At 42.3% G+C, this 13,685-nt stretch overlaps 1 protein-coding gene across 2 annotated transcripts in view; it reads left to right on the top strand.

Annotated features, from left to right (window-relative positions):
• Tmprss7 (transmembrane serine protease 7) overlaps window positions 1-13,685 on the top strand; it is a 38,561-nt gene extending 24,876 nt beyond the window's left edge. Inside the window, exons 11-18 of one of the 2 annotated variants that reach the window (XM_021185418.2) lie at window positions 81-217; window positions 1,758-1,865; window positions 5,356-5,466; window positions 6,649-6,765; window positions 7,635-7,806; window positions 9,047-9,315; window positions 11,766-11,902; window positions 13,426-13,685. In XM_021185418.2, coding sequence (XP_021041077.2) covers window positions 81-217; window positions 1,758-1,865; window positions 5,356-5,466; window positions 6,649-6,765; window positions 7,635-7,806; window positions 9,047-9,315; window positions 11,766-11,902; window positions 13,426-13,596 — 1,222 coding nt within the window. In that variant the 3' untranslated portion in view covers window positions 13,597-13,685. The remainder of the gene's footprint in view (window positions 1-80; window positions 218-1,757; window positions 1,866-5,355; window positions 5,467-6,648; window positions 6,766-7,634; window positions 7,807-9,046; window positions 9,316-11,765; window positions 11,903-13,425) is intronic. The other variant, XM_021185419.2, reaches the window with a different exon arrangement.

Below are 13,685 nucleotides of genomic sequence, written 5' to 3'. Positions count from 1 at the left end.
AGCATCAGTCATGTCCACTGGCAGGGGGACAGTCTATGGGACCTCGAGCCACATGTCTTCCTCGGCTCTTGTCTCCTCAGGTACTGCGGCTCCTACATGGATCATGAGACCATTTTCCGGGTGCCCAGCCCCCTGGTCCACATCCAGCTCCAATGCAGTTCCAGGCTTTCAGACAAGCCACTCTTGGTAGAATATGGTGGTTACAACATCAGTCAACGTAAGTTTGGGATCAGTTCCGTAGAAAACTAATGAGCCCTTACTGATCAAGCAAGGCCAGTTTTTCTCTACTTCAGGTCTTGAGAATTTAGTGAATTAATACTGCTTCATTTTTGTTATTTACCATTATATATTTATCTTTATAAATAGGTAAATAATATATACTATGGAATAATAAGATATATCAAATTATATATTAATGATATATTTTAAATTATAGAAAATAACTTTGATATTACTGACTTATAATTGAAATACAGTTTTTCATGTAACTTCTAACAGATAGGAAAAGCCCTTATTTTGGTCTTCCTTTCATGTTTTATATCCTTCCCTCCCTCCCCCCACTCCTCCTGTTGCTGCTGCTGCTTCTTCTTCTTCTTCTTCTTCTTCTTCTTCTTCTTCTTCTTCTTCTTCTTCTTCTTCTTCTTCTTCTTCCTCCCCCTCCTCCTTCTTCATTTTTCTTCTTCTCCCCCCTCTCTCTCTCTTCCATTTTTTTTCCTCTGGGACAAATTCTAACTGCGTAGCCTTGGCTAGTCTATGTAGATGAGGCTGGGATTGAACTTGTGGCAATCTTCTTGCCTCCACTTCCACAGTATCAGGATACTAGATGCACGGAGCCACACTCATTCTGGTTTTTAGGCTAATCATAATTCCTTGTGATTATGGTGCTTATACAAAAATACAGTGGGTCTATGAGTGTCATTTTGAAGTTCTCTTTCTATGCCAGTGACTAGGGAGAGCAGGTTGGTCAAGAGGATTCAGATGTCAGCTTTCAGAAAGTTGAAATTCATACAGGAAACCACAAAACATAGCCAGGAAATGGACCTAGGAAAGACAATGTTTGAGGGAAGTTGTAGATAATGACTCGGAGATACATTTGTCCCCTTTGAACAGAGACAAGCAAAGTGATACACTAGAGTATGACTTGAGAAATCCTTCTCTCAACTTTGTCCTACTCTGCCAACCCCCAGCACACGTGCTTCTGCCTGGACAGTGCTACTTTCTGATATTTAGAGTATTTCCAGTGAGGACACAGGAGAAACAACACATCTTAATTGTTAATTGTTTCCCACATCATGAGGATGTTCTAGTGGGCCATCTACTCTGTTCACTGCCACAGATTCAGTAGCTGGTCTGATATGTGCTCTCCTTTGATCTTCTTTTTTTCACAGAAGGGAAAGTATTGTTTCTGTAATATTCATTGGTAAGCTCAGGCTCAATGGTTTGATGTTTGATCAATAATCTGGTTAAGTTAGAAGGAATGATGGACAGTGAAAATGGAGGCAAGAGCCCTGGGCTCCAAGACTAGAAATTGGTCTTACTATGTTTAACATTTGTAGCACTAAGGTGCTTTTATTCCTTGCTTATTGAAATTATTCATTAAAAATTACTCATGGTCTTGACTGCATGGAGAACTTGTTTCATGGCCTCCAATTTTCTATCAAATCTCTAACCAGTTAACACTTTTGATTCTTTGCTAAGGTAGTCTTTGGTTTTTAGGTAACCAGTGAAGATTTTCTGTGTTTTTCTTTTGCCTGTAGCTTGTCCTGCTGGATCTTTTAGATGCTCCTCCGGTTTGTGTGTCCCTCAGGCCCAGCGCTGTGATGGAGTGAATGACTGTTTCGACGAAAGTGATGAACTTTTCTGTGGTAGGTGTAATACGATTTCATTATGAATACATAACTTCTTGGAATCATTGCTGCTGCTGGCTGACCTCAGTCTTTGTAGATGCTGCATGTCTGTCCCTAGCTATCCTGAAACTCAATGGCTTAATTAACCCCATCATTTATTCTTGACCATGTATTCATGGTTGCATAGGCTCCCCTTAGCTGAGTGGCTCAGGCTCAAGCAATGGGTCATCCTGTGCTAAGCTCCTTCCAGGTTGGCGTCATGGCTACTCTTTATGGCCCAGTCTTTCATGGAGCCAAGGAGCTAATAGAAACAAAAGCAAGGAAAAGTAAACATTAACACCTGGCTTCCAATAATGGCTGGCCTTGCAAAACTTATATCATATTATGTTGCTCCGAAGAAGTCGAATGGCTAAGCCCATGGTCAAGAGAGAGGTAAAATTATTTTGTATACCTTGAGGCATGGCATACTCTCACCATAGGGAGTAATGTCTTGTGGCTAACCTACCATGGCTCATGACCTAACCTACCACAACTGGGTGTAAACACACAGATCCTATACCTTAAGGAGCTCAGAATCTGAAGGAAGTTCATTTCAGTGTGGTTGCTGATACAACACAGGTGTCGTGAACAAACTGGGCAACTGTTTAGTTGATTTATTTTTTCTGTTATAGTTACTTCCTTTTTATTGAAAAAGTTTTCTTTTTCATACAATATATTCTGGTTCAGGTTTCTCCTTCCCACACTCCTCTGAGAGCTTCATTATTTTTCTCAACCCATCCAACTCCACCATTTTTCTTTTTCTCTCTTGAGAAAATAAGTAACCAATCAAGCAAAACATAATAAACAAATGAAAAGAAACACAAGAAACACACACACACACACACACACACAGAGAGAGAGAGAGAGAGAGAGAGAGAGAGAGAGAGCCCCAAATCTGTAAAAACACAAAACTGGAGACCTTAATACACAATCAAAAGACAAGTAAGATTACAAAGAGAGAGAGAGAGAGAGACAGAGAGAGAGAGACAGAGAGAGAGAGACAGAGAGAGAGAGACAGAGAGAGAGAGACAGAGAGACAGAGAGAGAGAGACAGAGTAAAAAAAGGAAAGAAAAATGCCAATCAAAGCAATAGGGGACTAAAGTTTATAAAAATACCATTGAGCTTGTTCTGTGTTGTCTATCTACTACTGCTTGGCATGGGGCCTGCCCTTAAGTGTGGTCTAATGTTTCCTTTGCAAGCAGATGTCAGTTGTAGATAGCTTCCTGTTTAGTTCATGTCCACTTCCCTTTCTATGTGCTGGGTTCTGGTCTGCTTTGACACTATGGAGAGCCTGTACGTGCTGCCACAGTCTCTGTGGGTTTATATGTGCATCAGTCCTGTCCTGTCTAGAAGACACCGTTTCTTTAGAGTCCTCTGGATCTTAGAGGCTTTCTGACTCATCTTCTTCATACACATTGACTGCTGGTAACAACTAAGGGATGGAAACAGGATACTCCTAATCTAGACAGATAATATAGATCATAATTTTTCATTGTTATTTGCAACCTACTCCTGTATCGATTTCTAGTTTATAGGACAACAGGAAGATAGTTTAAGGGCAATATAAAGTTATTGGCAATAGTTTTTTTGTTTTTTTTTTTTGTGGTTTTTTGAGACAGGGTTTCTCTGTATAGCTCTGGCTGTCCTGGAACTCACTTTGTAGACCAGGCTGGCCTCGAACTCAGAAATCCGCCTGCCTCTGCCTCCCGAGTGCTGGGATTAAAGGCGTGCGCCACCACGCCCGGCTGGCAATAGTTTTTAAATACTCTTGTAACAGAAATGGTATTTAATCTTTCCATATCTTTGGAGAAACATTTCATTTAATATAATACAGCTATATAAAATTATATTCATAAAATGACCTCTGCATCTACAACTGTGTATATGTGGGTGTGATTCTGGGATCAAGCCTAGTGTCTTGCATGTGCTAGGCAAATGCCCTAGCCCTGAACTACATCCCTAATCCCTTTGTACACTTTCAATTTGACAAAAAAAAATCAAATCATCTTAATTTATGACTCATTAGCAATCTAAATCTATAAAATCTTTGATTTCTTAAGAAAATAGATGCTGACAATTTTAGTGATTGAAGGTTTTTTTTTTTTTTCCATTACTGTTCTTTGCTCTGATGCCCCAGAAGAAAGCTATTGGCATTCTTTAATAATAAGGACTAGTGACTGGTATCATTGTATTCCATTGCATCTTTTCCTGAGCCATTCTGTGGATGTCAAATAGGTACCTTTTGGCAACAACCAAGTGCTTTAAGGCAGTAGTGTACTCCACTCACCCTTTGAGGGGTGGGGACGGGGACTGAGTAACACAAGAAATACACTGGTAAACCAAGCAGAGACAGTAAAACTGAAAAATTTCACAATCTAGAGATCACAGAGAAACCTTCCTTTCAGACGATGCTTTGCTGGTACACCATGTAAGCCATAGATGTAAAGGTGATTCAAGAAGTGTGTCAAAGAAACAGTCGCGTTTAGGGTATATATTCGTCAGAGTAAAACAAGTTTAAAGTGGTTTCACATGTGGGCTACGAGTCTGATATCCTTTAAGGTCTCACCTTCATTAATTAATCCACCAAGGTTTTTGTGAGCACCTAATATTTTTTGGTCAGCGACCTGAGGTAGAGAGATGAGTGAGACAAAATCCCCCATTTCAGTCCACTACACCTTTCTTGGGAAGGAAGCCAAGTTCACCTCAGATAACAGGTGATGAGAATTATTTTTCTTTAAAAAAAAATTAGTGATGCCAGGTGTCTTAGTTAGAGTTTTACTGCTGTGAACAGACACCGTGACCAAGGCAACTCTTATAAGGACAACATTTAATTAGGGCTGGCTTACAGGTACAGAGGTTTAGTTCATTAACACCAAGGTGGGAACAGGCATGCATGTTGCAGGCAGAGCTGAGAGGTCTACATCTTCATCTGAAGACTTCTAGTGGAAGACTGGCTTCAAGGCAACTAGTGTGAGGGTCTTAAACCCATGCCCACAGTGATACACCTACTCTAACAAGGCCCAACCTCCTAATAGTGCCACTCCCTGGGCCAAGCATATACAAACCATCACACCAGGCATGGTGGAACAGATCTTTAATCCAAGCACACAGAAGGCAGAAGCAGGTGGATCTCTTTGAGGTCAGCTAGGATTACACAGTAAGAGCTTGTCTCAAAAAATAAAAGAAAACATGATTATTTATGATGCAATGAGTTGAAGTTACATAAGCCACCATATTTAAACACATTGACACCATAGCAAAACCAAGATCTGATAGGAATTTCATCAGAGTAAGGAATTATACTAGCCATCCCCTTTCTTCCAGGGATTTGTTACTTTAAGGTAGACACATTCTATCACTCTTCTGTATTTTCCATGATAATGTTCATACCTTTAGAGGGGCATTGTTGGCCATCAGAGAACCCAGCTGATGCCCTGTTGTTCATGACCTTCCTGCCTTTCACCACAGTGACTGTAAAACCTGCCTGCAACAGCAGCATCTTCCGGCAGCATGGCCCTCTGGTCTGTGATGGCTTCCGGGACTGCGAGGATGGCCAGGACGAGCAAAACTGCACTAGAAGTGAGGAGGGGTGGGGGGTGCACAGAGCTCTGTTGTTTTGTTAGAACCCCAACGATCCAAACATCTCTGCTGCATTCAGAGTGATAGCTTGCCCCAGTTACCACACATCTCTCCCAGTTTTAGCCCTGATATCTCTTGATCTGAGAATCCTACCCATTCTAGAGAACAATGAGATACTTGTTTACAATGAGATACAGTAGGCGGGGTGGAATTGAATGTGCTCCTGTGCAAATACTGGCACATGTTTGTGGCTTTACTAGGTTTTCATGCTAGCTGTAGGTTGGACAATGAAGGTCTGTCACAGAGGAACCTAGGAGGCACTGTGGGGATACCTGCTGACACCACAACAGAAAGTGAACCCTGTAGGTGGTGAGCAAATGCATTGCAAATCAGAGCATCTATTCATTATTTTCCTCCTAACTGCCTAAAAGGATCGCATGTATTATGGGTTTTGTTAACCTCTTTTCTCCTTAGAGAGTAAGACAAGTGTCTTAGTCAGGGTTTCTATTCCTGCACAAACATCATGACCAAGAAGCAAGTTGGGGAGGGAAGGGTTTATTCAGCTTACACTTCCATGCTGCTATTCATCACCAAAGGAAGTCAGGACTGGAACTCAAGCAGGTCAGAAAGCAGGAGCTGATGCAGAGGCCATGGAGGGATGTTCTTTACTGGCTTGCCTCCCCTGGCTTGCTCAGCCTACTCTCTTATAGAACCCAAGACTACCAGTCCAGGGATGGTCCCACCCACAAGGGGCCTTTCCCCCTTGATCACTAATTGAGAAAATGCCTTACAGTTGGATCTCATGGAGGCATTTCCTCAACTGAAGCTCCTTTCTCTGTGATAACTCCAGCTGTGTCAAGTTGACACAAAAATAGCCAGTACAACAAGGCAATAGCCAAGAGACCATGCGTTCTTTTGTGTTGTGTTCACCATGGATGTGAAGAAGCAGTTGGAGTGATGCCTGCTACTTTGCCTGACTTCCAATGCATCTGCTTAAGTAAAGGAAAATGTCCCTGCAGGGTGTTTCCTCTTCCCCCTCCCAGCTTTTCCCAGAGCAGAAAAGAGTGACCCTGTGACTAGGACACCTTTTGCACAGTTCCAAGTCATTCCTTCAAATCTGTTTCTGTTTAGAAACAACAACGGCAACAAAACAAAACTGTTCCTTCATTTGCTCATGTTTAGGCATCCCATGCACCAGCAGGACCTTTAAATGTGGCAATGACATTTGCTTCAGGAAGCAAAATGCGCAATGTGATGGTATAGTGGACTGTCCGGATGGAAGTGACGAGGAAGGCTGCGGTGCGTAGAAATGGCTGCTTTTGACTCCTGTATTCCCTCTTTTTTTATCCACTGTCAACTTTCATTGCATCTGAGTATCATTCCTCAGACAAAGGCTGCTCAGGATCTAGGAAAATATAATATGTACTAGTGAACTAGCTCTGACGTTGCTCCAAAGAGACAAAAGCCCCAAAGGTTTGTTCCGACTTCCTTCTTGATAATAGGAGGTAACAGGGTGTTTTCTAGTAATCCCAGTCAAGGAAGAAGTCACCTGTGAATAAAGCAATGGAGCCCAGTGGCTTTTCTTTTAGTTATGACTCTCGATAAAAGCAACATCGAGATGACTTATGCCATATGCTCTCCTTAGTCAGGTGGCCTCTCACTAAGAGCAATAATCAACCTTATTGATGTTATTTACACTGAAAAGGAACAGCTATGATGATTAGGTTTCTAGTACATGTCCACATGTCTTGGACTTACAAAGTCTCTCCAAAATGCCTTCCATTAAACCAGCACAAAAACATTCTCAGCTCTTTTATAGGTGAAACCTACTGCTTCCTTTCCACATAGCAAACTAACTTCATGGCTGCTGATTATGTGAGTCCAGTTGTTAGTATGGGGCCTTCCTTCCCAGTATGCATAGGTGTGTAGACTCCAAGTTAGGGCATGCTCTCAGCAACAAAGGAGTGGTTCTGTGTTGGCACTGGTTCCATACCTATAGATTTCCTCTCTGCCAGATAACCAGGAGGTTTTCAACTGTTGGCTTGATGAGTCAGATCCCAACCCAGCCATAAATGTGATTATGTTTCTGCTTCTTCCCCCCCCTCCCCCCCGAGCGTGTGTTTCTATTCTGTCTGCCTTTAAGTCATATGACACTTCCTCTCCTAAAGGCTGTAGCAGGAGTTCTTCCTTCCTTCACCGAATCGTTGGGGGTTCTGACTCCCAGGAGGGGACCTGGCCATGGCAGGTCAGCCTCCACTTTGTTGGATCAGCCTACTGTGGTGCCTCAGTCATCTCCAGGGAGTGGCTTCTCTCTGCAGCCCATTGTTTCCATGGAAACAGGTAGACCATCCCAATCCTTACCGTTGAGACCATCTGACTTCCAGTTGTGGAAAGAAATGATCAATTTAGTTGGGCTCATCTTGGATGGGGGTAACCAGTTGTATGCCATTTTTTTTTTGAGGTAGCATTGGCATAAAGAAAAAGAGCACAAAGGAAGCACAGAGGCTGGGTATGTGTTTATTAGGCTGAGGAAATGGAGACTGACTTTCAAATTACCAGAGCAAATGTAAATCAGTATATGGAGACGGCTGGAGAGCAGGGAATCCCAGAAAAAAAATGGGGTTATTGTGGGACAGATTCTCTTTTAATTGAGGGTAAAGGAAAAACTTAAAAGAAAAAAAATAACCTCACTTAAACTTTAAATCTGAGATCTACTAGATCTCAGATGAAACAAAACATCAATTATTCTAAAATTTTAAATGGAGTGTTGCAGTGACGTTACACAATTTGAGATGGTTTTCTTGGAACTTACAGGATTTGTGTTAATTACTAAAGTAGGTCATCGATAAGTAAAATAATTGCTCCAAACATTATGTTAGCCTTAGATTCTTTGAGTTTCTGGTACATTCACGTGATGTCTGCTCAGCAGGTTAATGAATGTGTTCTGGGGACCATGTGTTTAGTTTTCTTCTAAAGCTTCCATGTTCTCTGTACCCCTATTCTCCCTGGTTGCTATATTGATTCTGTGGGAGATTAAACCTTCTAAAGGTGCCAAGCCCCTCTCTGATGAATTGGGTGAGGCACGAGAGACACTACACTGATCTGTAAAAGTTCTGATAGTTTGCAAGAAAGTATTTCATTAATGCCCAACTTAAAGCACTTTAATGTCTAACCTGCTGATAGTCATATCATTTGCATTTAATCTAACACCTCCATATAATAACTTGGTGTATCTACATTATAGTGCTAGCATAAATAAAAAGAGGATAATAAATTAATTGTAGTCTCCTATGTTTTTGACCTGTGTATAGTTCATGAGATGTCAGAAGGCAAGGAACATTTGAGTTATCTCTACAAAATAGTATAGAGATAATTTTTCTGGAGTGTAGCTATAACGCGTTACTACTACAATAGCTTACTTCATTGCTGTGTCTAGCAAAGAGACAAGGGAAGTGTGTGATCCTTGCCATGTCCCTGGACAAGCCATGGGCTAAGGTCTTCCTTTCCCCATCCCCATGGCTTTGTAGAGTACTTGCTTCCAAACAATATATAACTCCATGCTTGATTCCTTTTCTACCAGGCTGTCTGACCCCACGCCATGGACTGCTCACCTTGGGATGTATGTGCAAGGGAATGCCAAGTTTGTCTCTCCAGTGAGAAGGATTGTGGTCCATGAATACTACAACAGCCAGACTTTTGACTATGACATTGCCTTGCTGCAGCTCAGCATAGCCTGGCCTGAAACCCTGAAACAGCTCATTCAACCAATATGCATTCCTCCAGCAGGCCAGAAAGTGCGCAGTGGGGAGAAGTGCTGGGTGACTGGCTGGGGGAGGAGGCATGAAACAGGTGTGTATGGTGTATATGGTGTGTATGTTATATATGGTGTGTATGGTGTATATGGTGTGTGCATTAGTTAGGGTTTTACTGGGAACAGACACCATGACCAAGGCAAGTCTTATAATAAACAACATTTAATTGGGGCTGGCTTACAGATTCAGAGGTTTAGTCCGTTACCATCAAGGTGGGAGCATGGCAGCATCCAGGCAGGTATGGTGCAGGAGGAGATGAGTGTTCTACATCTTCATCCAAAAGCTGCTAGTGGAAGACTGACTTCCAGGCAACTAGGGTGAGGGTCTTAAGCCCACACCCACAGTGACACACCTATTCCAACCAGGTCACACCTCCAAATGGTGCCACTCCCTGGTTCAAGAATATACAAACCATCACAGTGTGTATAGTGTATATGGTGTGTATGGTGTGTATGGTGTATATGGTGTATATGGTATGTATGGTGTATATGGTATATATGGTATGTATGGTGTGTATGGTGTATATGCTCATGTCTCTGCCCTACAAAAGAAAGACATCTGAGCTGAGAGAGTGCTTTGGCATTCCCAGAGAAGATTTACATATAACATCTCAGTGAAGGGGAAGCCCCAGGGATACAGGGAGAGGGGAATCGTATGAGCAAGGCAGGACTGATCAATATGGGCTTTTTTAAACTCTGGAGGGTGCTGAGCATTCCATTCTAGGATGGCAACTCATTTTTATTTTTAGAATCCCTTGTCCTCTACAGAGGCGATCCGTTTTTGTAAAAGAGAGAGCACACATATGCACAGCCTACTGTGCCAACTCAGACAACTGTCTGGGAGGTTATGTAAGTGTGTCTCACACCAGGACTATTGGCCAAGGGATGGGAATGACAGAGAAATCCAGCCAGGACCCTTCTCCTCAGACTGCAAATTCTGATCCAGGCATCACTGCATCCTAAAATCAGTTCACCCGGGGGAAGATCGGGATTACTTTTTGCAATTATCTACATACCCAGAAAAGGGACCTTTTTTTTAGTACAGAAAGATAGCACTGTATGCTTGGGAAGCCTCTCTATCAAGCTTGCCAATTTTTTCCCTGTCCCATGATTTATAGCTGACAGTGAGGCGAAGAATCCCAAGCTGCTTAAATATTCCCACAAGATTTAGTGCCCATCTATCACCCCTGGGATCTGAGATTCCTTTGATATCCTTTCCAAGGTGGAAAGAGCAGCTATAGTACGTGTAATTTTCCAGTTTACCCCGCAGCTTTGGTTTGATTCTCTGAGGATCACTGTGGTGTTTTCTCGGATTCTTACTGCCATTATGGACACATGGAAGTAATGGCATTCACCACCAAATGGAGTTTGCTGAGTTCTAAGAGTCTCGAGGAGGGATGGCAGCTGTTTGCACATCTGTAACTCCCTCCACTTGTGTATTATTGCAACTGGTGACTTCACTACCTTGTCTTAGTTTGCTTTCCTATTGCTGTGAGAGATGCTATGACCAAAAGCCACTGAGGAGTGAAGGGTTTACTTCACCTGACAGCTTACACTCCATCACGAAGAGAAATCAGACCAAGAGCTCAAGACAGAAACCTGGAGGCAGAAACTGAAAGCAGAGACAATGGAGGGCTGGCTGCTGCATATTGGCTGGCTGCTTAGGCTTATGTTCAGCTACCTTTATTATACCTCCCAGGACCACCTGCCCAGGGATGATACTGCCCACAGTGTCTGAGCTCCACCCCCACAAGCATCAATCATCAATTAAGAAATTGCCCCACAGGCTTGCCTCCAACTCAATCTGATGGGGACATTTTCTCAACTCATGGTTCCTCTTCTCAGATGACTCTAGCTTTGGTCAAGTTGATAACAGCTAACCAGCACAATCACCATCTATCACTAGAGAAAAAGACTACCCAACTCATTGAAGAGATGCTTTCTTGATAAGCATGATTGTATATATATATATATATATATATATATATATATATATATATATATATATATGGGTTTTGGCTCACTATAGCCAGGCAAGAGAGAAAGGAAGTGAAGAAGCTGTAGAAAAACAGGTTAGCTTTTATGGCTCCTTGTAGATTTCCATAAATTACTGTGTGTCTCCTTTTAAGGAGCCCTCCCAATCTGTAAACAGTGACACTAACAGTTTCTGACTCACAGGCTCATAGGACCCAGGGACACAGGCATGAAAGTACAGTGGCAGGGTGACCCAGAAAATAAGATAATAAAGTCTGACCTTTGACTGTATTCTGCTGTTACTTGCTGTGTGTGTGCCATTGGGTAAGGCTTTGATCTAGCTTGTAAGTAAGGCTTCATTTCTTTGGAAGCAAAATGGGGTTAATAGAATTTATCTCAGAGAATCGCTCTGAGGCTGAAAGGTGATTCAATCCAAGGTGATTGCTCAAGTGAAACTTGGAAGAAATGTGGTCCTTACCATCACCATGATATTCATCCCTAATGTGTCTTGCAGATAGTAAGGGTTCCCCGGTTTTGCAGCAAGCGGAGGTAGAGCTCATAGATCAAACCGTCTGTGTTTCCACCTATGGGATCATCACCTCGCGGATGCTCTGTGCAGGGGTTATGTCTGGCAAGAGCGACGCCTGCAAAGTAAGTCTTCCTCTTCCCCTCACCTAACATGTTGTGCTCCATGATTGCGATGCTCTCACGTTTCATCTACACAATACTGGAGCTATCTAGGGCAGGCCTTGCCCTTCCTTTATCTGAGTTGCCCAGATACTAATTATCATTCAGTTGCCTAAGACTAGGGAAGTGTTGAGAATGGACAGGTTTAAAATAACAACCATCTATAGGTAGACACATACAGAGTCCTTCTGTGTTGTTCCTTGTTCCCTTAGCACCAAAACCACCGGGTTCATTTACTTGTTACTTGGATGCACAGTTGGAAAAGGGGAAGAGGAAGGAGGCAGACACAGAGCACACTCATGTAGGCCTCACAGTTGCCCTGGGAGCAGTAGGCATTCTTAGTTCTTTGGGACATTATTCTGGTCCCTCCATACCAATCCATGCAGATCCCTCCACAATATAATACAAAGAACAAATAGGTGATTCAGAAAATAAGGAGCAGTTGGGACTCTTCCAACATCTTGCCAATCTTAGCTGCAATGCAGGCACCTTATCTTATTATAATGATTTCTTCTATCTTTTGAGACCTTATTGGTAACAAGTACCTGGCAAAACGGAATGAATAAATTCATTCACATCATCATTTATTCTCATTCTATAGGAGAGGATAGTAGAGCCTCCTCCCAAGTTACATAGTCACTAGGTATGATGGGAGAAATGGGAGCCCTTTCCTTTCTTATACTAATGCTAGCATAGTTTAGGTACTTACTACAGGTGGCCAACTACCTACAGGTGGCCAACTACCTACCTACCTAGCTGTGTTCTACATAAGCACCAAGGTTTGGGCATTAAATTAGACTTGTAGAGCCAGTCTGGAAATGATAAAGAAGGCCTAGTTTGTCAGAATATATCTAACAAGCTGTGTGGGATTACTGAACTGAGACACAGGGGCTTGTCTGTAGCACTTTCTTACCTTCACCTCTGACCTATAACTTTACCCACCTTCCAAGATATGATCACAAACCCCAGCTATTGTATTTTAAGATGCATGCTGTAGGGATTGTTTACAACTAAATTATTTCAGTTTTTGTTCTCTGGAGCTGAGATGTCTGAGGAAATTCTCACATGATAACTGTTGGTAGCCAGTGGCTCATAGGAGTGCTTCCATGGACCTGGCTGACTCTTTTCTTCTTTGTCCTTGGGCCAATGAGCCAACTGCTAAAGAGGCATGGTCCACAGATGGAAATTAATCTCCCAAGATAACTGTGATGTTGTTTTGATGATAAAATGACCCTGGGGCAGTGCAGGGCACATAGTTAACACTCATTAGACATCAGTCCTACTACGACTACTCCTTTCACAGATGCAATGAAAACCAGTAGTAAATTCTTGGGGGATTTGTGAAAATCGCTTTCTCCTACATAGTGATTATACGAGCAAAACCATGTCAGAAGGAGACATTTGAACACAATCCACTAGAAACATAAATGATGGCCTGGGTGCTCATGAGACAGATGTCTTCATGCTTACATCCTCTTCTTGCATAGGGAGACTCAGGAGGACCTTTGTCTTGTCGAAGAAAGAGTGATGGAAAATGGATTCTGACCGGCATTGTTAGCTGGGGACATGGATGTGGAAGACCCAATTTTCCTGGAGTTTACACAAGGGTGTCAAACTTTGTCCCCTGGATTCATAAGTATGTCCCTTCTCTTTTGTAACTCTAACAGATGGATTGTTAACTGTGACTTATATGAGGATAGATCCTTGGAAAAGAATGTAAGTATTATCAATAAAATTAATCATTTTT

Source organism: Mus caroli, chromosome 16 (assembly GCF_900094665.2).
Source record: "Mus caroli chromosome 16, CAROLI_EIJ_v1.1, whole genome shotgun sequence".
Classification (NCBI taxonomy): domain Eukaryota; kingdom Metazoa; phylum Chordata; class Mammalia; order Rodentia; family Muridae; genus Mus; species Mus caroli.
Note: the sequence above shows the minus strand (reverse complement) of the source record. Positions and strands in the feature narration are given on the sequence as shown.